Source organism: Penicillium lagena (genome assembly GCF_028827675.1).
Source record: "Penicillium lagena strain IBT 129212 chromosome Unknown utg000005l_segment0_segment0, whole genome shotgun sequence".
NCBI classification, from domain to species: domain Eukaryota; kingdom Fungi; phylum Ascomycota; class Eurotiomycetes; order Eurotiales; family Aspergillaceae; genus Penicillium; species Penicillium lagena.
Genome location: NW_026623226.1, coordinates 1,249,504 through 1,277,491, shown reverse-complemented (window position 1 = coordinate 1,277,491; position 27,988 = coordinate 1,249,504). Strand labels below are relative to the sequence as shown.

General features: G+C 51.2%; 12 protein-coding genes across 12 annotated transcripts; 4 read left to right on the top strand and 8 right to left on the bottom strand.

Moving 5' to 3' along the window:
• Nucleotides 1-143: 143 nt before the first annotated feature.
• N7510_007202 (uncharacterized protein) lies at nt 144-2,835 on the bottom strand (the record flags this gene model as incomplete). Its single annotated transcript, XM_056979127.1, has 4 exons — nt 144-714; nt 765-1,061; nt 1,108-2,523; nt 2,588-2,835. The coding sequence occupies 4 exons, from the start codon at nt 2,833-2,835 to the stop codon at nt 144-146; spliced, it is 2,532 nt and encodes an 843-aa protein (XP_056832170.1).
• Nucleotides 2,836-4,259: 1,424 nt separating this feature from the next.
• On the bottom strand, nt 4,260-5,249 carry N7510_007201 (DUF924 family protein; the record flags this gene model as incomplete). Its single annotated transcript, XM_056979126.1, has 2 exons — nt 4,260-4,860; nt 4,939-5,249. The coding sequence occupies 2 exons, from the start codon at nt 5,247-5,249 to the stop codon at nt 4,260-4,262; spliced, it is 912 nt and encodes a 303-aa protein (XP_056832169.1).
• A 195-nt stretch (nt 5,250-5,444) lies between these two features.
• Nucleotides 5,445-7,795, top strand: N7510_007200 (Zn(II)2Cys6 transcription factor; the record flags this gene model as incomplete). Its single annotated transcript, XM_056979125.1, has 2 exons — nt 5,445-5,498; nt 5,546-7,795. The coding sequence occupies 2 exons, from the start codon at nt 5,445-5,447 to the stop codon at nt 7,793-7,795; spliced, it is 2,304 nt and encodes a 767-aa protein (XP_056832168.1).
• Nucleotides 7,796-8,046: 251 nt separating this feature from the next.
• erg12 (mevalonate kinase) lies at nt 8,047-9,648 on the bottom strand (the record flags this gene model as incomplete). The annotated part of the gene is made up of 1 exon (XM_056979124.1): nt 8,047-9,648. The coding sequence occupies one exon, from the start codon at nt 9,646-9,648 to the stop codon at nt 8,047-8,049; it is 1,602 nt and encodes a 533-aa protein (XP_056832167.1).
• Nucleotides 9,649-10,178: 530 nt separating this feature from the next.
• N7510_007198 (uncharacterized protein) lies at nt 10,179-12,653 on the bottom strand (the record flags this gene model as incomplete). Its single annotated transcript, XM_056979123.1, has 13 exons — nt 10,179-10,206; nt 10,261-10,423; nt 10,470-10,642; nt 10,690-10,790; nt 10,840-11,147; nt 11,300-11,584; nt 11,632-11,701; nt 11,755-11,938; nt 11,988-12,133; nt 12,187-12,274; nt 12,333-12,382; nt 12,435-12,468; nt 12,523-12,653. 13 exons carry the CDS (start codon nt 12,651-12,653, stop codon nt 10,179-10,181), a joined length of 1,761 nt encoding a protein of 586 aa, XP_056832166.1.
• Nucleotides 12,654-13,411: 758 nt separating this feature from the next.
• On the top strand, nt 13,412-15,658 carry N7510_007197 (fungal specific transcription factor domain-containing protein; the record flags this gene model as incomplete). The annotated part of the gene is made up of 9 exons (XM_056979122.1): nt 13,412-13,593; nt 13,646-13,654; nt 13,706-13,800; nt 13,854-14,443; nt 14,497-14,530; nt 14,579-14,796; nt 14,848-14,931; nt 14,984-15,179; nt 15,228-15,658. The coding sequence occupies 9 exons, from the start codon at nt 13,412-13,414 to the stop codon at nt 15,656-15,658; spliced, it is 1,839 nt and encodes a 612-aa protein (XP_056832165.1).
• Nucleotides 15,659-15,800: 142 nt separating this feature from the next.
• Nucleotides 15,801-16,973, bottom strand: N7510_007196 (ankyrin repeat domain-containing protein; the record flags this gene model as incomplete). Its single annotated transcript, XM_056979121.1, has 1 exon — nt 15,801-16,973. One exon carries the CDS (start codon nt 16,971-16,973, stop codon nt 15,801-15,803), a length of 1,173 nt encoding a protein of 390 aa, XP_056832164.1.
• Nucleotides 16,974-17,462: 489 nt separating this feature from the next.
• N7510_007195 (putative cation chloride cotransporter) lies at nt 17,463-21,277 on the bottom strand (the record flags this gene model as incomplete). Its single annotated transcript, XM_056979120.1, has 3 exons — nt 17,463-20,033; nt 20,089-20,846; nt 20,896-21,277. Coding segments are annotated over 3 exons (3,711 nt in total), but the record flags the coding sequence as incomplete, so codon positions are not given.
• A 321-nt stretch (nt 21,278-21,598) lies between these two features.
• On the top strand, nt 21,599-23,929 carry N7510_007194 (putative amino acid transporter; the record flags this gene model as incomplete). Its single annotated transcript, XM_056979119.1, has 2 exons — nt 21,599-23,689; nt 23,762-23,929. 2 exons carry the CDS (start codon nt 21,599-21,601, stop codon nt 23,927-23,929), a joined length of 2,259 nt encoding a protein of 752 aa, XP_056832162.1.
• Nucleotides 23,930-24,454: 525 nt separating this feature from the next.
• Nucleotides 24,455-25,244, bottom strand: N7510_007193 (pyruvate transporter MPC1; the record flags this gene model as incomplete). Its single annotated transcript, XM_056979118.1, has 4 exons — nt 24,455-24,530; nt 24,623-24,781; nt 24,920-25,078; nt 25,168-25,244. The coding sequence occupies 4 exons, from the start codon at nt 25,242-25,244 to the stop codon at nt 24,455-24,457; spliced, it is 471 nt and encodes a 156-aa protein (XP_056832161.1).
• A 674-nt stretch (nt 25,245-25,918) lies between these two features.
• On the bottom strand, nt 25,919-26,878 carry N7510_007192 (small nuclear ribonucleoprotein-associated protein; the record flags this gene model as incomplete). The annotated part of the gene is made up of 4 exons (XM_056979117.1): nt 25,919-26,001; nt 26,174-26,588; nt 26,645-26,716; nt 26,852-26,878. 4 exons carry the CDS (start codon nt 26,876-26,878, stop codon nt 25,919-25,921), a joined length of 597 nt encoding a protein of 198 aa, XP_056832160.1.
• A 379-nt stretch (nt 26,879-27,257) lies between these two features.
• On the top strand, nt 27,258-27,911 carry N7510_007191 (60S ribosomal protein uL5; the record flags this gene model as incomplete). Its single annotated transcript, XM_056979116.1, has 3 exons — nt 27,258-27,411; nt 27,476-27,725; nt 27,785-27,911. The coding sequence occupies 3 exons, from the start codon at nt 27,258-27,260 to the stop codon at nt 27,909-27,911; spliced, it is 531 nt and encodes a 176-aa protein (XP_056832159.1).
• Nucleotides 27,912-27,988: the final 77 nt, after the last annotated feature.

Sequence of the window (27,988 nt, the reverse complement as noted above, 5' to 3'; positions counted from 1 at the left end):
GAAGGAGAAAGAGAAGAGGAAGATATAAGAAGTGAGGGATGGTGGGGCCGTGGCTGCCTGAGGCCACAAACACAAAGAGCGGGAACAATATCAACGCCCTGGCTATTCTTCTTCTATGACAAAATGGCGAGTTCCTAATTACATCAATAGTGGTGGTGCCAGAGCCTCTTCCGTTCATCCACCCACCACCGTCCCACGTTCGCGGCGTCCGCCACCCACTCAGCGGCCTTGTCGCCATGCTGTTCTCGGACCCGGTCTATGACCTCCTCCTGTGTCCAACCGCGTAACGGGCTCAATTCATCGGGATCGACGTCTAGATCCGAAAAGGCAAATTCAAAGTCTGGCGTCAGTGGCAGAATAAGTCGGTACGGTACAGCCGCAGATCCAACGCTAAGCATCGTGCCCCCAGCGTTGATGATGCCGAAATTCCACGCCTGCCGGCCATTATGGGTAGCCTGGTACGGGCGGATGAGCGATTGTCCCTCATACTCATTCATCAAGTCCTGTGCTGCGGCCGAATCCTTCTCGTTCAAGGATTTCGTGTTCACCAACAAATCCAAAATGGTCGGCACAACCGACATCGAGGTTGCGTTGGCTGTGATCTGAAGCCGGGGCAGAAGGGGATGTCGGAAGACGAGCGGGATACGGAAGTTGCTGATATGCCCGTTCTCGTACGTCCCCGTCACTGGTGCATCTTCTTGGAATGCCTGGCCACTGAGTTGAGGTTAGCTTGGGCTAGTTGAAGCCAGTGATGATCAACTTACTGGTCTCCGACAAGCACCACCAATGTCTCGTTGGCAATATCGTTATCATCCAATACTTTCAACATATCACCCAACCAGGTGTCCACGTAATGGACTGCGTTCAGATAATTGTTCATGTCCTCATGTTCCGCTATGAGGCTGTCGTCTGCCAAGTATTGCTCCTTATGGAATTCCTCCGGTGTAGACCAGGGATGATGAGTTGTGCTTGTAAAATGTGACAAGAAGAGTCGCTCGTTGTTTTCAAGTGCACCTTTCACCACATCTTGCAGGTAAGGGTATATCTCGCGCTCCGAAAAGCTGACTGAAGTTAGCATGATCTATGAATATTCGGAGGAGTACTCACCCAAAATAATTGATCTCCTCCATATGGGGATGGTAATGCTCGGCTTTGGGCTGATCGATATCCTCGCGATAAAGGGCTTTTGTGAAACCCATCCTGTTATTGAGATTGCTCTGCTCGTCATACTCCCCGGTGATAGACTGCAGAAACACCGAGGTCCAGTTGCGATCTTGAAATCTGGCATCATCGCTGGTTGACTTCGGTTGGAGTTGATTGAAGAGTTCGAGAACCTGCATGATACAGGGTTGGTAAATCTCGGCTTTGACTTCGCCCATAAAATCAATTGGGAGCGGTCCCACCCCGCAGTGGTTCATAACTGCACTCTTGAAGGACAGAGTGCTACCAGTGAGGACGCCGTTAACATTGATGCCACCCATGTCAGGTCCTGCAGAATCTTTCCATTCGGTCTCTAACGCATCAGGATCACCTTTCAATGATGAAAATCCACCAGACTCCCCCGTTAGCCTTTCTGCAACGGGTGTTAGACGCGCTAGCTTGTCATTGAGGTCGTGAAGAGATTTTGCATCGGCGTTGCGATGCGACGAGAGAATCTCCTGGTGTAAATGCGAGCCTGATTTCAGAGGGAAGATATCCTTGCGCGCACTTTCCATCATCACGAGAACGACATGAGTGATCGGAATATCGTGGTCCTTCAACGCTCGAGCGAGCGGCTCAAGTAGCCCGTGGTTGAGATTCGTGATGCGCAAGGGATCGTCGACAGGGTTGTAGAACCCCTTCCGAGACTCTTCGGGGTCTTGTCCATTGAACAAGATATCTTCGTTCTCCAGATTGGCCAATTCTCTCCAACGGCGAAATCCTGTTGGTAAAGGCCCAGCAGCCCAGGGGGGCTGAGTGTCGTCTGTCCTCAGCCGTGACATACCCGGCGCCCAGCCCTTGAAATGACCATTGGAAGCTTCCCAATATTCCTCCCCAATCAATTCCGGAAACGGGAATTCCCCATTAATAGGTTCGTGATGCGCAACATGCTTCAGCCGAATCGCTTCGAAAAAAGTAAACGGCAAAGCTCCAGACATATGGTTATAGGGCACCCGAGGCCGAACAATGCGCAGACCAAGGCTTGCGAGTATAGCACATATGGTCCAAAATCGAACAAGGCGCTCTTTACGGAATGTTTGTTGCAGATGGGCTAGCGGAAGCTCTTCATCCACCTTTTCTGGTGAGGACGCGCTGAACACCGCTGACAGCCATTTGGTCATCAACATGCATATTCCCGTCGTGCAAATCCACGATGCAACAAGAAGCATCGCAGCTGCTCCCAGAAATGATCTGAGCCCGCTAAACATCAGCTTTCTTCCCTCCGGATCATTTCCGACGCTTGTTGCGGCATCCCAACGGATTTCACTGCCTGTGACGAAGTAGAAGCCAATTTGAGAGGCGGATAGGATGAAGGTCAAGCATCTATATCGGCAGACTCTGTCAGAATTGTTTTTCTGTTTGTACAAAGTGTAACACTCCCACTTACGATAGAAATGCTGTTAATCCTGCTCCAAAAACAGACCTCAGACCCGTTGTCTTATGCAAGAGAAACCAAGCGCCTGCAAAGAGAAAGGCTTCCTGAATGAAAAATGTCGGAAAGTAAAGGACGAAAAGCGCGCTAGGGAGAGATCCTGCATGTTGAAATAGATGCAATGTCTTCGAAGACAGTGCCGACACAACCAGTAGTGAGAAGACCAGGGGCCGGAGAAGAAGTGATGGACGAGCGACGATCATGATGGGCAGCACAACTCCGAGACGGCCACGGCACGCATCGCGCTTTCGATTAGTGTTCTGGTTTAGGCCTGCTCTAGTAGAGAGTATGAACCATGTCAATACTTGGCTTTGTCCTGCAAATGAGTCAATCTTAGTTCAAGTGGCTGTGGTAGGATCCTACCGCTGATCTATGAACAAGAGATCGAGACATCCCGAACAAGATCAATCGGACCAGGAAGGGTGCTCATGATCAAATACGGTGACATTATTTGGAACAACTCTACATCCGGCCAGCCCACCGGTCCTTGTTAGCTGTTTTTGTGGAGTCGATTCGAGATCAGCCCCATGCCCTGTGTTGCAGGGAGTGCCTTGTACCATATTATGCTCCTTTATTAGTTCTACTACGCCTAGCTTCTTCCCTTTATTATTACCAGGGTGGTTACGGCTCGCACACAGTGTGCTGTGAAGGCGCCTTGGTTTCTGTCTCTTTTCGTAGACCAATCTTTAGAGCAGGGGTGTACACTCTACGCTAAAGTAAGGCGGACGCAAACGACCACGCTCATTATAGTTCGTCAAGGGTGATTGCCAGGCATGTGGAGCCCATCTTTCCATAAGGGACAGGAAGGGCAAACGGTCAGTCGAGCGTCTTGCTTTCATGCGGCTATTTTGTCTCCACAGAGGCTAACTTAGTGGACTGACGCATACGTCGTGGTTCGGACATCAATCGGGAACTGATTCTTACGAAGCCGTCCAGGACAATAATTACTTTGCGCATTGTCAGTGCCACCTTATTCAATGAATGCAAATTGCGGGCCACGTTAAAGTTATGGAGCGGCATGCCTTTTGAACGACTCGAAGGGGTTGTTTACGTGGGGTTCAACAGCCCCTTTGTGAAGGTCATCTACTGACAATCCAAACAAGAAAGTCACCCTATAAGCTGGACTTGAGTTCTAGTTTGGAATATGCCCAAGAACTATTATTATCAAAGCCTTTCATCGAGTGTAAATCCTATCCTGTTCATAAAGGATTTCGTGGCACTGAGCTTTACAAAACTCCAACTCGAGGATCCAAGAATGTCCGGACCAAGGGGTACGATGTCCTGGTCTTGTGCTCCCTTACTTGATTGGGGGGACTGGTGATGTCAACATTCCAATTGACCTTGGAGGAATGTTGCACTTGGGGAATTCTAACTAAGAAGAATGCTACAAGAGTCAATCGCGGCAAAGAGCAAAGAGATGGTGGACTTGACTGCACTCTTCTAGTCCGCTTTAGAATTGCTCTTCAAGATCATTAATGCTATTGTTCCACAACCAATAGGCGACTTCCCTGCAATAAATAATCCATAACTATGTATTTTGTCCTAAAATATTCTTAAGATACTTCCTAGGCTGTCACTCTTAAACCACTTTGATATTTTGGTGTCCAAGTGTGACAATATATATCTCTTAGCCAAATGTCTCTCCGCCATTCTCTAGATAGTCTACCTCTTCCGGAGTTGAGGATCTGCCCATAGCCTCATTGCGATGCGGATACCGCCCGAATCGCTCAATGATGACCTTGTGTCTCTTCTCATACTCGGTATGCATATTCAAGAGCTTCTTAAGCTCATCTCGCTGGCCGGACAAAACGCGATGACACTTCTGTTCATCTTCAGACAAGGTGTCGACATCTCTGTCAACGAACTCTTCCAGCTCCGCGGTCATGATTTCATACTGCTCCAGTGCTTTCTCATGTATTTTTAGTTCCTCGGAGTGCATCAGAGGCAGAGTAAACCACATGCGATAGGCAAGCCGATATCGAAGCTCCGGCGATTGAGAAACAATTCTCTTCTCAATTGCACGTATGGCGATCGCATTGGCTAGCGGATCGAAACGGGTAAATACCAACTTGGATTCAGAACCACGATAGCAGTTTCGAGAGATCTGATCCAGAAGGATAAGGGTGTAGAGCCATGATAAAGGCGAGGCTGTGTTGATTGTTTCTAGGATGTCGGTGGCCGATGCTTCGGAAGTAAGAATTGATTCCAGCACAGGGCGAAATTTTGCACTAATTATTTAGATTAATATTTTCTTTCTTTCTTTTTTTTTCCAAAACGCCTATAAAGACAGTGGGGAGCAGACTTACACGCAGGCCCTGTCGAAATCCGCGTCGCGTTTGAACCAATGCTGCATCTCATTTTGGCCTGGGAGAATTAGAGAAGTCTCCTCCTCACAATGAGCAAACCAGAGTTGGTGCACGCTCTCCAGGAGATCTGGTGTTAGGGTCTTTTTCAGTTCCAGCGACGCGCCAACCATAGCTGCGGTCGAATGGAACCAGCGGGGGGCGGCGCGAATACAGTGACGCGATGCCAGAGGATAGTGTGGAGGCGTCCAAGCCGACTGAGACACTAGGCTTGGTGATCTGATTGACAAGGCCCGCACGAGTCTACCTGCCATGGCCTGAGAGATAGAAAGAGACTTAACCGGAGACTTGGCCGAGAACTGTGGTCAGCATCTCCTATTTTCGGGACCAAACAGGCAAAAGTTTCCCGTTATCGCGATATCCACCCCGCACTGACCTGGGGACAATTCCTATCTCTGTCGGAGATCGCTCTTGACGTCTTCATACGATCTCTATCTCTCCTACTTGCAATGCGGCGAGTCAAGAAGTCCCGCCACGGCTGTGTGCGATGCAAGAGTAAACGGGTTCGTGGTCCCGCTCCACCTCCTAGGTCGGGTGCTAACGGGATCAGGTGAAATGCGGCGAAGAGAAACCACATTGTAGCCGCTGCACACGTCTGGGCGTGCGCTGCCCAGGCTATGTACAGTCGTTGCGCTGGATCACCAAGCATGAGCAGTCAGATCAGACTTCCAGCGCATCTATATCAAATGAAAACAGGACGAGTCCCGCCTCGTCGTCAAATGTGCCGCAACAACAGCAGCAGCAGCCTGAGCACATCGGCCATGTTTTATCTTTGAATGATGACCCGGCCCAAAGACCCTCGCACGACACTACCGCTACTCATTTTGGGCTGGACGGACCAAACGCCCTTTGCGATAACTTGTGGGATCTCCCCGGGAACGGGTCTTTGCCTGAACTGACCGACCTCTGTCCGCCATCTCCCGGACCCGGCCCATCGTCCTTCTCGCCGCGGCGAGAATCGGTTTACAGCTTTGGACGATCGGGTGACTCGCCCGGAGACCTGTCGCGTTTCCTGTCTCTCATCGGTCCACCCGCCCCGAATGACGAGGAGCCTAGCAGCAAATACCGAGACTTTTCACCGTCAGCCATCGTCCGGAGTTATCCTCCAGCGCCGCATCCTTCAGCGTCCCGCGATTTCATGTCCATATCTTGTCCCCTAAACAACCCGTCATGGACTCTGATCGAATACTATTTCAAGGAAGTTGCCGCGCTGTTCTCCAGCTATGATAGCCAAATGAACCCGTTTCGGACCACGGTCTCCCGACTTTGGGGTTCCTCGTTGGCGATGTGCCGAACAATGCAGAGCATGGCAGCTGCAACGCTAGTCAATGACTTCCCTCAGTTCGGGCCTCTGGGCCGGAAGATGCGCAACGAGGCGGTGGACATCATCACCCGTGAAGCAGTCATGGATGATAAGGCGCTGCTGGCACTTCTCATGCTCGGCCAGACGGCGAGCTGGCACGATCCGACGGATCTGGGCATTTCGTTCTTCAATCTTCTGCGCAAACAGCTCAATACTATTGCGTCGTCCTCGTCGCACTGCCCGGGATTTGACTTCACATCCAAGAATTCCGGTAACAACTACCGGTTCTTCGAAGAAGCCCTTATATACTGGGAGATGCTCCTGTCGTTCGTGACCGACAACGACACGATGGTGTTCTCTGACAATTCGCGATCCGCAACATCCATGGACGAGTCTCTAGTTCTTCAACTAGTTCCGCATCCTTGGACCGGCATCGCGCGAGACACACAGTTCACCGTCCACGAAGTTGGCCGACTAGTCCGGCGCGAGCGGAAACGCATTCGAGCCAGACGCTTCACTTCTCAAGACGACATCTCGCGCGCCCAGATGGCCATTGAAAAGGCCCGGGAACTAGAAGCTCGGCTCCTGGACCTTGCCCACCCCGCTGAAGCTGAGATCGTGAGTCCCGGCGACGACGATACTCCAGTCTGGCACCTCCTCACCATGGCCGAAGTCTACCGTTGTACGGGTCTGATGCAGCTCTACCGCGTCTTCCCGGACTTGCTGCACAGCCGTCTACCATCTCCTGGGCCACAATTCCCCGCTGCTGTATCGTCTACGTCCCGGGATCCGTTCTTCCCAATCGACCTTGAAGGCATGAATATGCCCCCGGGCTTCTGCAGCAACAGCCCTGCAGGCGCTACCAATACTAATAATAACTCTCCAAACACTGCCCCTTCACCATCGCTACCCACCCAACCCTACCTCTACCCTCCCTCACCTCGCCAACCATCAGCAGCACAAAACCCCACCCCAAGCTTCGATACAGAGCCTGACCCCGACACCTCCTTATACGAAAACTGGCTCACCGAATTCGCTGTAACAACCCTCCACCGCCTAAAAACCATCCCCCTCGAATCCCGCACAAGATGTCTGCAGCCCTTCTTACTTGTTGCATCAAGCAGCGAGCTCCGCCTCCCACGCACATGCACACCTCACCGAACTACCTCTCCACACGGCCAAGGCAATACCAATGACAATAACGATTACAATGAAGAAACTAATAACGATAACGATAATTATAACGATAATGACGACACCGCTGGCAACGAAAACCAAGGCCCCGCCGTCTCAATGGCCGCCATCGAGGTCTCGCGCACACGGAAATTCATCCTCGGCCGTCTCACCTCGTTTCTGCATGTGCTGCCTCCGAAACCGATTAATGTGTGCTTAAGGCTTGTTACTGAGGTGTGGAGACGGATGGATGCGGGTCAGGAGAGTAGGGCGTTTTGGATGGATGTTATGATGGAGAAAGGGTGGGAGACTACGATGGGATAAGTGGGAGAGGGGATTTTGGATTTTGGATTTTGATTTTGCAAAATACCCTTCTTTTTGTTATCTTCTGCTGTTTGTATATACGGTGCAATTTTCATTAGTGGTATGCTAGAAGTACTACGATTCTGCTCTGTGGTATAACTATACACAATAAATTAGATAGTGTTATGATCGATCATAAACTCGCCCAATATGTGAGCCTTAGGAATAATAAGACAGACCCGAGAATAAGACATAAAACAGGCAGGAGGCAGCTAAGCCTGCGCCGCTCGCTTCCAGAACTTCCACCCTTCTCTCCGCTCGTGCATCCCAACTCCAACAAGGCGTTCGATACCTTCGGGCCCAACGGCATTCTCGAACTTTTGTTGATCGATCTCCTCGCCGCCTTCCTCGTCAGAGCCATTGCGCAGCACCGCGGGCCAGAGAACGCCAACGCCGTCGCCACCGAGAACGGTTTCATATTTAATGAATCCCTCTGAGGAGAGCTTCTTCTCAAGATCGCGCACGACTTCTTTCTTCGCGTCTGGGCGCAAAAGCGTGATCGCGCAGCCGCCACCGCCGGCACCAGTCAGCTTCGTCCAGCCAATGTCGGCGTAGTCAACCAGTTCGCGGATTCGTTCCAAGCGCGGGTGGGAAACACCTAGCGACACCAGACACCCGTGGTTCATGCGGATAAGAGTGCCGAGTTGTGCCAGGTCCTTTCCGGGAGAACTCTCGAATTCAGGGTCGTCAACAAGTTCTTGCGCCGATGTTGATACTTGATCAATGGCGTTAAGAATAGACTCCGTCACCACGGGGTGTGATTCCCTGAGTCGGAAGACCTTGTCCACCTCCGTCTTCGTCGAGCGAGATTGTTGTGTGTCGACGAGCAAGAGAGGAAGTTCGGGGAAGTTGAGGAGGGGAGTGACCTCTGGAGGCTTGTTATAGTCTACACGGCGAAACATCACGGCCTTGCCGCCCGCGGCGACCGTGTTATCCACCCCGCTAGGGTTTCCGTGAATGCACATCTCACCCACAAACGCCCATCGGTTGATGCGCTCGATCTGTGTCTCTGCCTCCTCGGGCGGCTGGTCCGGGTGCGGACCGGCCAACGTGCGGATCTGAAGAAGGAGGGCGGAACTCAAACACACACAGACACTGGCGCTGCTACCTAGTCCAGCGCCGGTGGGAATTGTGGATCGGAGAGTGTAAACGGCGCCTGGGCTTTGCGGGGATCCCAGGGAGAGAAATAGATAGAGAAAAGCAAATGCGCCACCCACTTGGTGCTTGTGGATTTCCTCCGACATGCCCTTCCCCACGCCTTCGAGGTGCGGCTGGATCGCGGCGACGAGTTCGGGGTCGAGGGAGGTGACGAGGTCGTAGTAGTACTTCTTTTTGGACGGCTGGTGGAAAAGATCCCAGGGCAGGGCGTCAATGTCCCACGTGTGGTCGAGGCCAATGTCTCTGAAATTTAAGGTGACGGTGCGTTGTGACTTGGAGAGGGTTGTGACGTGCAGGTACGATCTGAGTGAGATGGCCGCTGCCATGGCTGCCTTGCCGTGAACGACGGCGTGCTCACCGAACACAATGGCTTTGCCTGGGGCAGACACCATGAAGGCGGGCGCCATGGGGGAGGATGCTTTACGCGACATGGCGGGCCGATGAGATTTCCCCGCGCCGTTCACTTGGGACGAGTCGGTGGAGGATGCGCTGTCGGAGAGACTATCCGAGTCAACTTGGCCGTTGCCGTTGACTGAAGCGCGAGACCGAACAGGGAGGCCGTTCTGCGCGCCGCTGGGGAGGGAGTGGGTAGGCGTGCGACGCTGGTTGGAATTGGAAGGTTTGGCTCCGTTGGTCGGCCGCAGACTTTCGCTCATGGTTTGGCGGGGGTTGCGGGAAGAAGAATAAGGGAAGAGGAAAATGAAGAGGAAGAGGAAGAGAAAGAGAAAGGAAAGCGATTGAGAAGTCAAACAATACAACAATTGCAAGAGGAAAAGCGAAAGAAAGGGAAACGGGGTGACACGGGGTTTGAGCTGCGGGTCGCTGGTTCCCCGGCTCGGGGGCCAATAAGATGGCCCGAATTGGGTATTGGTCAGCGTGTTAGTGTAAACAGAAGAGATTTTTCCATTTTTCTGGACTAAAAGATCTGAGAATCCTATCGTTTCTGCAGTCTGTTCGCCTTAGGACTGGTTTAGGTTAGTGTGTGCGGCGCAGTGCAGTAGCTTCGCCGGGATCGTCTCTATATGTATCCATGTCAGCATCCTCACGTCAGCTAGATGATAAGGACATGGGAGATGATTATGTATTGACGATGGGCCTCGGAATACCCTATTGCATTCTCTACTATCAGCTATTTACACGGACCCATATTGTAATTTTGTGTTGTTGTTTCTCGACCTATGCTTGTCTAATTCTCCTTCCACATTGACGGCACACTGAAAAGTTAGCCCTATTGCCCTACTAACCAACTCGAGCGGTGTTCAACTTACGCCACATCAACGACAGCACATCGTCCATTGCGGACAACATGTATTGCCTCCTTGAGAGCTGGATCCAACTCTTCTGGTACCTTGACAGTTGCACCCCATGCACCACCAGCAGCAGCGGCAATTCCAGGATAGTCAGGCGAGGGATTAAACGAGAGATTGAGATCTAACCGTTCGTCAGTTTATTAAACTCCCATGTTGTTTTGACATACCACCCATGTTCGACTTTGACGACAACCCATCCTTGTGGACAAGAAGAGCCGACACCTTGGGTGCATTCCACCCGCTGTTGTTTAACACGATACACAGGAATGGAATGTTATAGCGCCGGGCAATCCAATACACGCTCTCCATCTGGCTGAAGAGATATGATCCATCTCCGATGCTGTGATGTCATTAGACTTTGATATCTCGTGGATTGTAGACACTCACATTGCACAGATGAAGGAATCTGGCTTGGCTAACTTGATACCCAGCGAGGCACCGCCGCCCCATCCCAAGCCACCGGCCCCAGTGCCGACAAGAGAACCTGGCTAAAGGATTGTAAGTGCTGTGAAGATACGTCTGATTGAGCAAACCTACCTGAGTTAGGTTGAGGTGATTGATAACATGCCCCGCGTTGGTGACAGCCTCCAGAACATAGATGGTGTCCTGTGGAAGGGAGTTTCGCAGTCTAGATGTCAAGTACGGAGTACTGATGACACCTTTCACAGATACAGTCTCTAAACTGCGTAAGTTTTCCCGCCAACTCTGATAGCGATTGCTGCGTGCTTCAAACGCTTTGGTGTAGCGCCCTCTGTCAATGCTTTGCTTGTCGAGAAAGGCATTGAGTTGCTTCAGTGCAATCGCGCAACTGACTCGGAGTCTGCGAGTCATATTGAAAGAAAATACTGGACATCAAGTATTAGAAATATGGCCCAATGTAAAAGAATCTGGGTATGTACGCGGCATTTGTTGCTTGAGCGGATCAACATCGAGATGGAAAATTTTCGTTCCTGGACAGTCAACATACTTCTAAAATGAAGAAGATGGGCATAAATACCCTTCTGTGGCTTTCCAGCGGTAGGGATCCATGGCACATCACAGTCCAGGATTAGAATCACATCCGCTTCGCAGACTTCTAAGTGTGTAGTGACAGTGACGCCCAGATACCCTTCATGGTCACTCCGCAAACACATGTCAGAGCCTACCATTTCCACCACACTTATTGGCAGCTTATCGCAAAGCTCTGCTAGTAGGGAAGGAGCTTGGCGATTGCGACCCAGATATCCCGTAATGACCAGCGGTCTCTTTGCGCCTATAAGTGCAGTCGCAATCAATTCCACCTCTGGTGACCTCAGCAATATTCAGCTGAGACGAGACAAGGCTGCTTACCCGACTCTGGCAATGCACTGGGTACTATCGGACAGAGGGTTTGCTCTCCGAGATATTCCCTCTCCACACTCTATGTCCGTCTAGTCAGTGAAGTTCTCTCCGACTTGACTGAAGCTGGCTCACTTCTTCAAGAACCTCCCTCGCTGCAGTCAAATAGGCCGGGCCTTTAGGGTCTGACATAGTAAGCTGCAGAGCTCGATACACCATCTCCTTGATATTTCGTCCAGTCTTGATCTCCCCTGCAAAACGGCAATATTGGCGGACAATCGCTGCTTGATCAGGCACGTCTTGCACCCAATGTATGAATCTATGAAAACAATCAGCTCCATTTCCAAAGATTCTGGCAATTTCCTCACTCGGTTCTTGAGCCTAGCAGTTCCCCGTTTTGAGTGAAGGGGCTGAGACCCGCAAAACACAAAACCGGCACTCTGCTCGCTGAGGCATTGTGGATGGATTGTCCCATAGCCAGAGTTCCACAGTCAACATGTACGAGAACACATTGCTATATTTGCTTCATTTAGTAGAAGTATATGGATTGGCCAGCAATTGTCATACCGGAATACCCGTGACCTGGGCATATCCCAGTGCTGCGGACAAGGCCACAAGCTCGGAAGGACAAGTAATGATCTCAGGAACCTTGGTACTGTTTTCTGTCATATAATGAGCTTTTGCTGATCAGAAAGAACGTGGCCGAATCGCACCTTGCTTCGCTCTTATTACAGCTTCCAGGATGGCGGGATGGTCGCTGCCCCTATTCCATCTTGTCAGAGAAGTGTCAAACGCCGATTTACCAGTAGACGAACAAATTGGCAAAGCAATGAGTAACACCAGCCTCCGCTTCAGATACAAGGTGAGCCTGTTTGTTCAGAAAATATTGGGGCTGTTTCTAACGTACTCAGTGCTTCGAAAAACCCCTCGGCTGCCGTTGTCAACCTGCCGTGCTTGACAAGCTTTCCACGATCACCAGGGGAATGCTCCTCCCACTCCACGGGCCTTTTGCGGGTAGATTTCTTTGAGGCCATTTTGGATTGACTGCAGCGCTAGGTTCCTGCACACATTGCTTTTTTCGAAGTTGCTTAGCGGGATAAAGTTGTGGGTTTCCGGGCTTTATAGTTTCCTCCCCCTCGGTACGAGCTTTATTTCCTAGTTTTTCCGAAGCCAACCTAGCTGTTCTCAACGTCACCGAGTCGCGATTGTGGGAACGATCTAGAGCAGTTAGCAGGTGTTTACATTTCTATTTACCCCACTTCGAATGACTTGGCTATGGTCCCCGCGTGGAACTTGGATCCTCGGGGTCTCCGCGATTGGATCAATTCGGTGTGGGGATAAGGATGACAGGGCCAACCAAATCCAACCCTGCAGAAGTACTCTTTGCTCTTTTGTTTTGCACAATTTCCCCAGCTCTAAGTACCATTCATCTTTGTACGCGCACCGAGGAGTAATCATGGCAATAACACAGGCATTACATCTCGTACCAGCCCAGCTCCTACAAATCATCGTGCAGCGTATATGGCCCACGGGTGTAGGGTTCGGCGCCCCATAATTCATGACAATATTTAGTTACCAGAGCATTGAATAAACCATTGCAGTGAAAATTAATAGTCCATAGCTTGTTCAACTGCAGATTACAGGTTTGCTTAGAGTGGGACGCTCAACTCGGGGAGATCCCTGCCCAATCAAATATATGACATAAGCATAAACATTCATCTATGAATCAAGGGAGTCGGGATCTCCGCGAGACATACACCTTGGTCCAATTGCCACAACGATTCCCCGCAGTATGTCGACCGTGCAGCAGCATCAAAAGACTGGTCTCACGACCGGACTCCGCAAGAAAACAACGGAAGCGTGCAATCCTTGCCGTGCACGGAAGCTAAAGGTAGTACTGCTCGCCAGGTCGCACACGCAGGACAAGTGGAAACTAATTGAGATAGTGCAATGGCCTCTTGCCTTGTCAATCGTGTGAGAATAGTCACAGCCAGTGCGCCTACGACCCGTCTACGACAGCTAGCAGGGTTATCGGGTAAGTGATAGCAGATACCCCGTTTCCCCCTCGAGCTGACGTGACGCCTAGGGGGCTTGATATTATCAATGCAAGGGTGATCGAACTAGAGCGTGCGGTATTTGGCGAGAGGACATATCAGCCGAGCAGTGCAGTGGATTCACCAGGTATTTGCTCTCTGTCTCCTTTGGTTTAGTATATACCAAAGCTCATGTCACAGGAGGCGCTGGCCACACCACTGACCAGAATATCTCTGGGGTCACCATTTTTGACGAAAACAATGTATCATCCTACGGACCTACCTCCACCATCGCGCTTCTCAAATCAATGGAGAACAAGCTGTCCTGGTCGGAATCAACTGATGGCCATGATGTACGGCCAACGAAAAGACTACGATGGGAATTGAATGAGCCTCTGATGTCTCACTCCGAAAGAGTCTCAAGACTGGATATCTACGCATCCACCGATCTCCAAAGCGAAGGCACATGGAAAATACGGGAGCACCTTGCCAACGCGCATGTGGATTGTTTCTTTCTCACCGTCCATGATACAATCCCTGTCCTGAACGAAGACACTTTTAGATGTGCCTATGGACTCTTCTGGAACGCATCCCCTTCAGACTCGAATAACACTCATACTCGTCAGAGTCATTGCTTGATTTACTCAGTCTTGGCCTTGGGTGCTCTATACTCCAAAGCCGCAGCAAATGATCCCCAGTGGGCAGCCAGTTATTTTGCCGAGGCGCAGAAGCTTCTTGGCGGTGCACTTGGCGGAAACTGCTTGGAGATAGTTCAGGCTACTATGTTGATGGTAACAGTTCCACTCCTAACGCCAGCGTTCTTATCCTTCTGACAATTTTCAAGGCGACTTATGCACATCATGTAGCTCATCCCAACCGTCAGTGTTCCCTGAAAATATCAAGTTCTCAATTCTAACACCGTTTAGTGGCGTATGACTACTTGGGAATTGCCATCAGAATTGCATATTCAACCGGGATCAACCGTGACCTGGATTCTGCCAGCGCCGCTGCAATCGAGACTCAGGCTGCACTACGAACATGGTGGACTCTGTATAGCTTGGAGTCGGAGCTCTGTCTCGAATACGGAAAACCACTGTGCATCCGGGAGACTGACGCCAAAGCTGCTTATCCACATGAGCCCTTGGTAAGGGGTATTTAAACTCATCATTGAAGCCCCAACTAATTAGCTCGACAGGATCTGGCCGCAAATGCGAGCAAGATCACGTTTATTGTTTTCATGGCCAAGCTCAGCAGAATAGCTCGCAAGATCATTGATCTGGTATGTTGCTTGTGATAACGTTGACAATAACCCCACTAAATCTGCTATTCAGCTATCGGACATCAGCGAGAAAGGCCTTTCGATGCAGTCTTACGTGGGCCGACTTATGAATCACCAAGCAGAGCTTATGACATGGAGAGGAGAACTGCCCGTCCATCTCTCCCCTCGGGATAGTGTTCCCGCGGCGCGGCTCCACGTATTGGAAATCACAACCTGGATACAGCGCCAGTACTACGAAGTGGAGCTCCGTGAGTATATCATTGCCAGTATAGGGGAGGTATCTAATAAATTCCTAGACTTCAACCATTTGATGCTCGTTGCGCACCGCCCGTTCTTTGCCAATGTGCACATCTCGACGCCCTTTTACACCTCCAGTATGGCCAGGAGCGTTTGCATTGGTGCTTCGCGGGAGACAATACTTTTAGCACACAAGGCTCTCGTCCAAGACGCTGGCATCGATCATTGGTCATGTTTCTACCATCGTGTTGTCTCTGCAACTCTGATAGTACTCATCTGCGCCTTTGATAGCTCCGCAGACGAAAAGGCTAGTCTGCTCGAACTGTGCTGGAAAAGTCTCGAGGTGTTTCGTCAGATGCGCTCTGGCTGTCCCGAAAAGGGAGTTGCAATGGTTCAGAGTGCCTTGGTTAGCCTATCAAGACCGCAAGTAGCACAAATAGATGAAGAGGACTCTTTGGACAGATCAGATGATGTAATGGCTGTTGGATAGAAGTGGTTTTTGAGTGAGATGGCTACACTTAGGTAATATTCATTAATATGAGCTGCAAATGGCCTAACTTGCACATATCATAGCCAATCTATCAAGGTTACAAGAATAAGAGAACAACACTGTACACGCTCACAACCCCTCTTTATTCTCGAAAATGCGCATTGGAATCATGCGCGAGAAACATCTGGGCGATTGGGTCGTCCGCCTCCAAGCGAATAGGAGGCAGGCCATTAGCTTTAGAAGGCACCGTGGCTCCGCAAGAAAGCAGCAGCTTGATCAAATCCGTACCATTCAACTCAGCGGCAATATGCAATGCAGTTTTTTCATAATCATTTTGGATATTCACATCCGCGCCATTATCAAGAAGCACCCTTGCGACAGGAACATCGCATCGACGAGCTGTGCAATGTAGGGGGGTCTGGCCAGTAAAAGTCATGGCATTGACTTGAGCCCCGCGGTCAATAAGTAGCCTGACGATGGCCACATCAGTAGAATAGTTAGGATCCGCAGCAAGATGTAAGGGGCTGATGCTTTGGCAGCCGGCTGGCGCGTTCACGGGGGCACCAAGATCTAGCAGCTGCTGCACCATTGGCAGCGATGACATTCTAGCAGCGTGTTTCAACGAATCAAACCCATCTTCCCCACTGAGGTCAAGGCCAGAGTCAAGAAGCATCTTCATCATTTGCGAGGAACTCCCAAACTGGACAGCAGAGCGAAGTAATCTCGGCCCCAGGTGGCGGTCCGAGAGGTTCAAATTCGCATAGGCACAAAGTATCTCAAGTTTTTGGATGTCGCCTGATACCACGGCGGCGACTAGCGGGTCATCTTCATGACGGTGACTGCTCTGAGTCCCTGGTTCAGGGCGGACATTGGGGTCGTTGTAGGCACCATAGTCAATCAGCAACTTCATGATGCAGGTACCCTGATTGTATTTGATAGCCCTATTTAAGGGCCTTGTTCCTCGGTAGTTCACGAAACCGGGGTTTGCTCCATTCTCAAGAAGAATTTGGACTATAGCTGTATAGCCGTACGTGACAGCAATCGTCAAGGGCGTGTTCCATTCAAGGTCGAATGCGACAATATTCGGATTCGCTTTCAGAGATAACAGGGTTCTCACAGCCCACTCGTTGCAGTTTTCAACGCTTTTGATCAAAGCGCTGCCTTCGGTATGCTCCACATTTCTTCTGAACAGCTCGAGGATGAGAAGGTTGTACAGAGTGCGGTTGGTGATCAGAAAGTGCAGAATATCAGTTTCTGAATCCAGTTGGGCCGCAATTAAAAGGATTATTTCATTTGGAAGAGCAGTAAGAGGCATGTTATTGATGAAGATATGTTAAATTCTTGCCAAACGAGGCTGAACAATCAGGACCAGATGGGGGCTGTGCGAGATGACCCCGCTATTCCTGAACAGGCAATTATACTTCAGGCAACTAAGTACAAGGTATACATTTTGCTTAAGTACAAGGTACGCAGTTTGCTTTTCAAATCGTGTCTTTCCATCAGCCCATATTAAACAGATTCAGTGGGGTTATTTCGTATCCTGAATAGCTGGTCCGATATCGCTTCCTCGCATCGTGCTCTAGCGCAGACTTCAAAATGAACTTGTCACAAGACCCTTCAGCCATGTGTTCCTTGAAATAGGGTTATGTGCTATGCCAAACAATGGTTGCTATGCATCTAAACTATAGGACTGGTTGCCTGACTAGATACAGTCTGAGAAAATGAAAGAAACAAAACAGGTTCTACGTATATCGAAGTCCAAGACAATTTGCAGAATATAAATTATATGCAAGGTCATCACTCATCACAGGTTCATCGTCACAGTCATGCTATTGCTATGGACCAGCAGGCACGGAGGCAGTCCTTGCCACAACACCTCCAAATCATCTAGGTAGGACATACTGTCCTCCTCACGGAGGGAAGTACCTTCCACCGGTGATGGCAGAGTTGTGAAAATGACAGCAGTCTCGCCGCTCTGTTGAACCATCAATTCGTTCAAAATCAAATGCTGTGCGCGGCTTGGAAGATCGTTGAAACACAGAGGGATCGAGGCACGTCCGGGGTATCCCATTGCCGGTTGGTTGTTGTTGCTTGTGGAAGTGGGGGACGGAGCGGACGGGCGCCGTGCGTAGATAGAATCCAACTTCTTTGGATTCTGGGCAAAACGAGGAGGCGAAGCGTTAGGAGCGAACATGATGGACGGTCCCGCTCCTTCTTCCTCTGTGTTGACTTTGGCTTCAGGTATTGGCGACGAGCTGAATCGATTGCTGGATGCAGAGCGGCTCATGGGAGGACGAGGGGCAGGAGACTGACTCTTGGGTGATCTTTCGTCATCTCCTGTTGTAACGATGGAGGGGATCGTTTGAGCGCGAGTAGTCCATTCTTGTGCTCTTTCAGTGCTAGAAGATCCTGCACTGGGATTGTAATCATCACTACTGGACCGGCCCAGTGGTCGCAGAAGGCCCGGTTTCGACCTGCTCTCGTTTCGACTACTGGCCAAGTCTTCCTCATCGCCGTCATCCATTTCAGGCTCGCTGATATATGGTTCCAGATCACTGTCCTCGCTATTTTCAGCTGAGCTCTCTGGACTATCGTAGTCGACAAACGCATCCAGCAACCGGTGTGTTTGCATTCCCAGTGGGAAACCCCCAAGAGCCCGAAAGCTGGACACAGACCGCTTTCGCGTGGTGTTCTGGATCAACTTCTTCAGGCCGGTCACATGTTGCTGTAAAGTCTTGGCTCCGCTTTCCTGACTTGAGGGGCCTTGCCAGGTGGCAGCTTGCTGTAGTTGCTGAGGACAGTCACCCGCTGCATCAGAATCTTGCAAGTTCTGGAAACAGTTGCGAGCTCGTACCACACCTAGCCACCATTCTTCGCCTCGCAGAACGGAATGAACACTATCTTCGGCATCAGCTACCTCCGGAGAGGTATCGCCATTGACGATGATCCGGTAAGCCTTCAGATCGCCGCAAGCCAGCCAGAAGACCAGAACTTCGGCTTCTATCCGCAACTTCTCCAGAAGTGCTTCGACTCTTCCTCTTTCATCTTCCACGTCGGTCTCATACTCGACAAACACAGCCACTCTTAGTTTATAGGTTCTCTTCCAAGAAGGGACGGTGTTGAGAATGCAACCCAGTTGAAGAATAAGGGTATAAGTATCGAAATTCGTCGTCAGAACGTTCTGCTTGCTTTCATTATCAGCCCCAAGCTCAGCTGACATTTGAATTGGCCACAGATCAATATATTTCTTCGTGTGATGGCCATGAGGATCTGGCAGTTCAAGGTCCTCAAATCCCTTAGCCACGGCGACATTAATTCGCAACTTGAACAGAAGGTCTTCAAGAATCGTGACATAGTTTTTGGAGCTCATTGTATTTGCCGAACCTGCCTCTTCGGACGCGTCATTGCGGGTGCCTGACGCAGCTGATAGACGTCTAGACTTGGATGAATCTCTCCGCAAGCCGGTCGTTGACACTGTTTCGACCAAGGACTGATTTTGTCGATATTGGTCAAGCACGACAATGTTAGGTCGCATCCCTCCTAGTCCCGAATTCAGAACAATATTCCGCATTCCCCATTCTACCGCGGGCGATACAGATATATTAACAAAGGCCTTAATCTTGGAGTATTCGACGAGCTTGGTCCATGCTGTCTGCTGCCGGCGTGCTTCTGGGACCGCCGATGAAAAATCTTCGGTCACGATGACATGTCCAAGGACAAAAAGAGAGCCTTTCTTCAGCGAGTTGCAAAAGGAGACCATTTTGTACTGCCTGTCAAGATCAGCCACAAAGAGTAGAATCTGTGGCCGCCAGAATTTGACGTGCTCTTGCCGCAGCCGGAGCAGGTACTTGCGGACCTGGTGGTATATCAGGCTCTGGCTAACATCGCCCCACGGCTTGGGAGGCGAACTATAGTGGATCAATAAGAAAAGCACAACCAAGATGCTGACACAGCCTGTGGCATACAGACCGTCCACAAAGAACATGCTGACACCAGAGACTAGAGTTCCAGCTGCAGCCGTCTGCCAGTTGAAGTAATGAAACGACGGCCGGAAGTTCGGGGCAGAACCGATCTTCAAGAGGAAGCAGGCCAGATTCGTGACCAGGAAAGTCATCAGGTAGGTCATGGTGACAAAAGACGCGATACGATTGATATCAAACAGCATCGTAAGTTGAGCAAACACGAAAGTCACAACTATCGCGTAAATTGGGTCGTCAGTCTTCCGGGTTCCTTGTCCGAAAATTCCGAATCCCGGGAGTAAACTATCTCGGGCAATGGCCTGGAGAAGCTTGGCAGATCCGATAACCCCCATCAGCGAGGAAAAGAACGAGGTAGCAAATTCGCCGAGAAGTATGACGGCATCGGAGGCATTGACCTGTAGGCAAATTAGTTGGGCCCGGATCGTACTTCCCGAAAAATGATTCACTTACGACCTGAATCACATTCACGTTATTATAGAAGGAATCCCGTGTGATCGAAGCTGCCATGGCCAAAATGACAAGCGTGTAGGTGATAAAAGTCAAAGCCAGACCCGAAAGGGTACCTTTGGGGATAGACTTGCTCGGGTTCTTCAGATCGCCCGACATGCTCGCACCAGCGAAGATTCCGCCCGTGGCGGGGAAGAGAATCCCAAACAGATCTTGAAAGGTTTCTCTCCCTTTGATCTGACTACCCGCAGCGCCTTTTGTCAGATGGGGTTTCAGATTCTCAAGTAGAGTCCTCACGCGGAGGCCCGTGAACTCGACCCCGTGCTCCGGCCAAGAAGAAGGCTTCATGAAGATGGCTGACAAGGGGATACTAAACGTGGCCACGAGTAGGATGATCAACAGCCCGTTGCTCGCCTTGGCGAACATGGAACTTCCGGCCAAGCAGATACCGGTACAGAGAACAAGGATAACCGTGCCCCACAAGTACTGCCACCAAAAGCCTTCCTGAAGGAAGTTCGCCCAGCTCCCGGAATAAATCCCAAAATTCTGGGTAAAGCAATCGACGAGACCAACAGCGTTCATGCCGGTATTGAAGACGGTGCCTAAATAAAAGACTAAACCAATGGACCCGCCAAACTCGGGGCCGAGAGACCGAGAGATCAGGTAGTATGCACCTCCGCCTCTCACTGTCCCGTTTGTTGCAATGGCGGAAAGAGACATTGTCGTCACGAGATTGATCGTGTATGAGATTATGAGCAGCACTTTGGCGAATTAGCCATCCTCTCTCAAACCCTTAGCTAATTTGCATACCGAGAATGCCCAATACGCCTGCCTGTCCTAGAATGAAACCAAAACGAAGGAACATCAGAATGCTCAGCACATTCAATGTCGTCGGAACAAAGACGCCGGAAAGAGTCCCGAGCTTCTTGGGCTCATCCGTTGAGCGGAACCGATGCCCATGTTTGTGGTCCTTGTGGGTACTGGACTCATGTAAAGGCCCGGCAGGAGAAACTCTCTCTCCGCTGTTTTCCTCTGCTTCCGTATTGTGGTCCCGTTTATCCCACCACTGAGCGATATCGCGAAAGAGATTGGTAGGCACTGAATCACCTGGATCGAGGCGCGCGACATCCTCCTCGGCGGTTCTGGTCGAGAAATTTGGGCGTCGGCGGGACATCGCGTCGGAGGAAGGTCGGTCTGTAGCCGTTCTGGTCAATAGATGTCGTTTCCCGGTTGTCTCACATGGCACACGGGCTATCGGTTGTCCTTGTAGGACCAACAGAGAGTAGTACAACGTGGGTCGAAAGGGAAACAAGTGACGTGTGTGGGTGGGAACAAACAGTGCAAATTCGGCGATCACTGACTGAAACTTGACCCCAAGCGTCCATATCCCCCAACTCTGGCCCCAACACCTGCACGACTCAAGCCACCACGACGCCCCAGACCTCACGCCTATTCTGGTCACCCGTATTATTTTATGTGGAGCTGCCAGTGACGCCTCGGGCCATCCTCCAGCATGGCTGATAACGGAGAGGGTTCGTCCCTGAACCCGTCTCAATCCCGACCGATCGCGACCTCGCCGGGTCGGTCACACTCTCCGGCGCCGGACGTGGGATTCAGACAGGCCTCGATTGCACGACTTGCTTCGCCAGTTCCCTCGCCTTCCCTGGGTACATCGATCTCGTCTCGGCAAGGCATCCCGGCCAGTCGTCCGGTGACGAGCAACAACACCGAGCATAATTTTCGGGCTGTCGACGACCCGTCCTCTCTTCCGGGTCCCGGCCAGTCGATGATTGCTTCAGCACTTCAGGATAGTGTAGGCCGCTCCCCTCCGAGATTTGGAACACCGCCGCGCCTAGGTGGGTCGCCCGCCCCGGGGCCATCGACTCTAGATAACCGACCAGTCGCATCACATTACGGCTCATTTGACAACAAGTATGGAAATGACTCGCCTAGTATGGCGCCGTACGAAGACCCCGAAGTTGTGAAGAGACATCTAGTTCTCCCCCAGGACGTGGCGGACAACAGTGACGTCCACTCGCAGATTGCGACAAGCTTTGGCGGCGAGGATGAGTTCTCCAGTCTACAGCTTCAGGGAGGTGACATTACTCGACAAGTCTACCGGTGGGCCGAGGATGCAGAGGCCGAGGCCGCGGGGAAGTTTCTACGCAGCAAGAGTTTCAGCGTCAGTCGGCCAACGCCGGAGACCGAGACGGAGGATATCAACACCATTCGAGTACCAGGAGGGTTTCGAAGAGACTATCTGCGAAGAACAGCGGCCAGCCCGCAAAGGGGAAGTGCACAAGGGTCAACTTCAGGGGGGCATCATGGCCCCCCTCAGCTTCCTACATCAAGCTTTCTGGAGTTTCTGACAATGTACGGTCACTTTGCGGGAGAGGAGCTAGAAGAAGATGATGAGGCTTTAGGTCCCGATGAGTATTTCTCATCTGGTGCAAGTTGGGACGAGGGAGATGAAGAGAGAGAGTCCGGAGAAGAGGCGGCACTGCTTCAGGGTGAAACACCGGGTCGCAAGAAGCGGAAGCATAAACAGCGTGCACCGGCAGGGACAACAACTACGACTGGAGCTGTTCTGCTGCTGCTTAAGTCCTTTGTCGGCACCGGCATTCTGTTTCTGCCTCGGGCGTTCCTGAACGGCGGTTTACTATTCAGTAGTATGGTGCTACTGGGCGTCTCTATTCTGAGCTACTATGCCTTCATTCTGCTGGTTAACACCCGCATGAAGATCAATGGGTCTTTTGGTGACATTGGTGGAATTCTATTTGGAAAGCACATGCGACGCATTATTCTGGGATCGATCGTCCTTAGCCAGTTGGGGTTCGTGTCAGCATACATCGTCTTCGTCTCACAAAGCCTACAAGCATTTGTCCTCGCTGTGAGCAAATGCAAGTCCTTCATCGACATCAAGTGGCTAGTGCTGTTGCAATTGGTCATCTTTATGCCTCTTTCTCTGATTCGCGACATCAGCAAGCTTGGCTTTACCGCGCTTATTGCGGACGTTTTTATTCTGCTTGGACTGTTGTATATCTACTTTTACGACGTCAGCACCCTCGTCAGCAATGGGGGCATCTCTGATGTCAGCTCTTTCAATCCGGCGACCTGGTCTATGTTCATTGGAACCGCCATCTTCACCTATGAGGGCATTGGCCTCATCATTCCAATTCAAGAATCGATGAAAAAGCCGCAACGTTTTCCAGCTGTCCTTGGTGGTGTCATGATCGTCATCACTTTCATCTTCCTCTCAGCAGGTGCCCTCAGCTATGCCGCATACGGTTCAAAAACGAAGACTGTCATCCTTCTTAATCTACCCCAGGATGACAAATTTGTCAACGTTGTCCAGTTCCTCTACTCGCTTGCAATCTTGCTTAGCACTCCCCTGCAGCTCTTCCCCGCCATCCGAATCATGGAGAACGAGCTTTTCAGCCGCAGCGGCAAGTATAACCCTTGGATCAAATGGGAGAAGAATTGTTTCCGCTTCTTCCTTGTCCTGGTTTGTGCGGTTGTCGCTTGGGGAGGTGCCGACGACTTGGACAAGTTTGTTTCGCTGGTCGGAAGCTTCGCTTGTGTTCCATTGATTTACGTGTATCCGGTATGTTGGCTTGGTTTCGACCGTTCTCTATCCCTACCAAATAGACGCATCGCTAACTGGAAATTTGTCTAGCCTCTCCTCCATCTCCGCGCCTGTGCCCATTCCCGGAAACAGGCCATTGCCGACATTGTACTCGCTTCCTTCGGCGTTATTTGCTGTATTTACACGACCGCCCTGACCATTCAAAATTGGCTCCGCGGTGCCGTTGATACGACCCCGGGGTACTGCGATTCTAAGTAATAAGTCCTTGGTTTCTGCTCTTTGGGGCGATTCTTGGAACGAACTTGTTTTCATACTATATTTTTCCTTGTGTCTTTTTTTAATTTTTAGACTGTGGCATGGCACGGATTCTCGAGTCCACCTCATCTGAACTTATATGCATATACATGTTGGTCCTCTCGTGTGCAAGCTATTCAAGAATTGGATGTGAATTGAAGTCTTAGCTCAGCCCTGCTCCCATCAGAAACGATCCCATTCAACGGATGTAGATACTGTTTATATACAGTGACCGGATAACGAGACACCAACTAGCTCACCTCGCTACGCCTTCGCCTCCTCTTCCTCTTCTCTCTCTATATAATGTACCTCCCATTCCAAAGCTGTCTAGAAACTGACAATTTTGTTCTTGTTTTGACAGAAAAGAAATCAGAAGACCGTAGGTGTATAGAAGTGACAATGCCGAAACTGACGGCCGTGCATAGAGTCAAGACGAGTGTACAACCATCCTCCACCACCGAGCCTCTCTCCCTTCTCTTCTCTTCTTCTTTACGCCCCAGCCTGCGATGCAGCCTCGCCTGCTTCAGCACCCTGAGCAGCGATCTGAGCTTCCCGGCCACCCCAGCTGTGAAGAAAGAAAATGTATCAGTATATGTATGTGGACCGACGATGGGATTGGATTGGGAGGATCGAGTGATCTGAGGGAGTGTGACTCACTGCCAATACTTCAGGTACCGATAACCCTGTGTTGTCTGGGCGCCGAAGTTGGTCAAGTGGCAGGCAAAGAGGAGGTAGTTCTTAGGCGTGACGGCGAGAGCGTAGCGCATGAAGGTCGCAGCGTAGATGGTGAGGGCGCCGGTCATCTTGCCGGAGATGCTATAACAAGGAGAGAAGCAGTGGTCAGTTCGGCGGTTCGTCTTCACTTGAGTGGAAACCGAGGAATGGAAGGGCCACGGCCAGCCAGTCTGCAAGGACTCGACTCATCGAGGAGGGATAAGTATAAATAGCACGTACATCTCAGGGTCCTTCTGCGTGTCCATCACGGCCGCAATGGGGATACCGAAGTTGGAGACGGGGCCCCAGAAGTCTATCACGCCAATTTGATGGTTAGCAAGCTGCGCAGGTACGGTATGACTGGAATCTTCTTTGTCCGCTTGAAGAGTTCCGCCGTTTCTCCTCGTGCGAGACTCAATTTATCGCCGGCCGATGTCGGTAGCGGGAGTTTCGGGAAACTGGGACGGACGGGGAATAGGTTGCAGCACGTACGGGTAGAGCAGACATAGTCCAGCACCTTGTTGGAGCGGATCTTGGCATTGATGGCCTTGATAGCAGCTGCCATGATGGATTGCTGGAGGAATGATAAGGGGAATAAGAGGGCAGGGTCGAGCGCCGGGAGCCCGAGCCCGGTTCTGCGGCGGAATTAACGGGGGAGGTCACGTGATGGTGTTCAATAATTTAGGGCCTGGAGTAGTAGTAGTTGCAAAGATGGTAACAGAAAGAGTGCTCAACGAGAAGATTGAATAAATAGAAGGAGATAATTTGCTCGGCCATAGAGACTCTAAAGGTACGTGTATTTGGGCAGGAGCTAGTCCTTGCGTGAGGAAATATATATTGCACACACAGTAATAAAGATTCTCATCACTCCAAACCAATTTTAGGCAAAGGTTTAGTGAGCAGGAACATAACCCGAGAAGACTGTTGATGGCTAGAAGGAATACGAGTTTTTTTGATAGGTGGCTAGCTAGCATTATTTTGAACAGATACGAATCTCAAAAATCATTTCTTGGCTTCTTTTTCTTCTTCTCCATTCCTTGCCATGACAACCATCCGCATGCGCCGTAACGCCTTGCCCGGTAGATTCGGGATGAATCTAGTCTGAACACATATCGTTGCTTCTCACTAGAAAAGCCTATTTCAACTCTATCCAGCGTCGAGCCGCGTGTTTCGTTGTCGCAGGGTAAAACAAATCACCGACGAAGTAAAGCGTGTTATATTGCATGGTAGGTTCTTGGATCACCTACCGCCAAACCCGGGGGGAGGAAATCCACGTCCCTGACCAGGAGGCTGGAAGCCGGGAGGAGGTTGGAAAGAGCCCGCTATAAAAGAATTGCATGTCAGTCTGAATGTATCAAGAACTGCTGGGTCATGAGGAACTTACGAGGGCCGCCCTGAGGGGCAAAACCAGGAGGTGGTCCACCAAAGCCAGCTGCAAATTCAAATATGTTAGTATCCATAAGCATTTGAGTACACACCACGAGATCAACTTACGAGGTCCACCCGGGGGTCCTCCACGTCCAGCAAATCCAGGCGGCGGCGCTCCGGGGAAACCACCCGGCGGGAACCCTCCAAAGCCTCCTGGGGGTGGCGGTCCACCGACACCAGCTGCAGGACCACCCAGTCCGACCGGCAGGCCACGACCAGCGGGCTTGCTGATTCCGGGGCCCGCGGCGAGAGTTGCAGCAGCGGCACCTGGCGCACCGGCGCCAAGCCGCGCAGACGGGTCTGCAGGAGGCGGTCCATCCACAGAGCAGGAAATAACCTGAGTACCGCGCACGATTGTCAGACCGAGGGTTCGCTTCTCCTCCGCTTCGACCAGCGGGGCGTTGTTGGGGCCGGCGGCCGGCTTCGACTTTCGCTTAATTCGGCGGAATTCTTCTGTGTCTGCGAGAACGAGGTTCATGTGCTAAAGTCGTGAAAGGATTAGTCGAATGCCCGACACGCCAGAGAAAAGTGGTTTACCTTATCGAAGGCGAGCATCTGACCGGTCATTTGTCGGCCATCGTTGAGGGTTACCCTCATCCGGTAGTTGATCTGAGAGAGAAGTTAGACATGCCAATAGCACGATCAAGTCGTCAGAGTCGAACTCACGAAGTTTTGCTAGAGGAGAAACGTTAGCGACAGCCATTGAGCACACGGTGCAGGTTCGACCAGGGACAGAAAACTCACCATCTTGCCCTGCTTGTTGGCGGCCATAATGGCTATTGAGAGTGCGCACGAATGCGACTTGAGATGACCAAAAAATAACCAGCAAATGCAGTAGACAGGGGAATCTTCTGCCGGGGCTGTTCAGGACGCGAAATCCTCTGGACAAGAACGAAAGCTGGAGCTCTCTGGGACTTGGTAGTCACGGGGTTTTCGAGGAAAGCGGCTGACTCATCCGCTTCCACCATGACTCAGCAGCAGCTTACTTCAGCAGGGCTCGCTTCCTCCCGTGACCCGCCCACACAAACCGCCTTTTGTGCTTTTCTGATCTTCCTCCATCTTTCGTCGACCACCACTTCACGCCACACACAGTCGCCATGGTATGTCCACACACACTGGATATCATCATTCTTATTATGATTCTAACAGAATGCAGTCGGACGGAAAGGACAAGAGCGCAAACCCCATGCGCGAGCTGCGCATCCAGAAGCTTGTGCTGAACATCTCGGTCGGCGAGTCTGGTGACAGACTCACCCGTGCCGCCAAGGTGCTTGAGCAGCTGAGCGGTCAGACTCCTGTCTACAGTAAGAATGCCCTTCGCTCTGGACCCTCTGGGAATTTTTTTCTGATCAATGTGTGTGTGAATAGGCAAGGCCCGCTACACCGTCCGTACCTTCGGTATCCGCCGTAACGAGAAGATCGCCGTGCACGTCACCGTCCGTGGCCCCAAGGCCGAGGAGATTCTGGAGCGTGGCCTGAAGGTCAAGGAGTACGAGCTGCGGAAGCGCAACTTCTCCGAGACCGGCAACTTCGGCTTCGGTATCTCCGAGCACATCGATCTGGGCATCAAGTACGACCCCGGCATCGGTATCTACGGCATGGACTTCTACTGCTGCATGTGAGTGTTACCAATCAGCTTGGACTGGCGAGGGCACAGATTGACAATTTTTTTTCTAGGACCCGCCCCGGTGAGCGTGTTGCCAAGCGCCGTCGCTGCAAGACCCCCATCGGCGTCAACCACAAGATCAGCCAGAACGAGACTGTCAAGTGGTTCAAGAACCGCTTCGACGGCATCGTCCGGTAAATGTCCGTCGAACGTGTGCGATGAATGAGAAGGGGGGGCCGATTGAAGCTGTGATTTACGATGCATCGAAGGAAGCC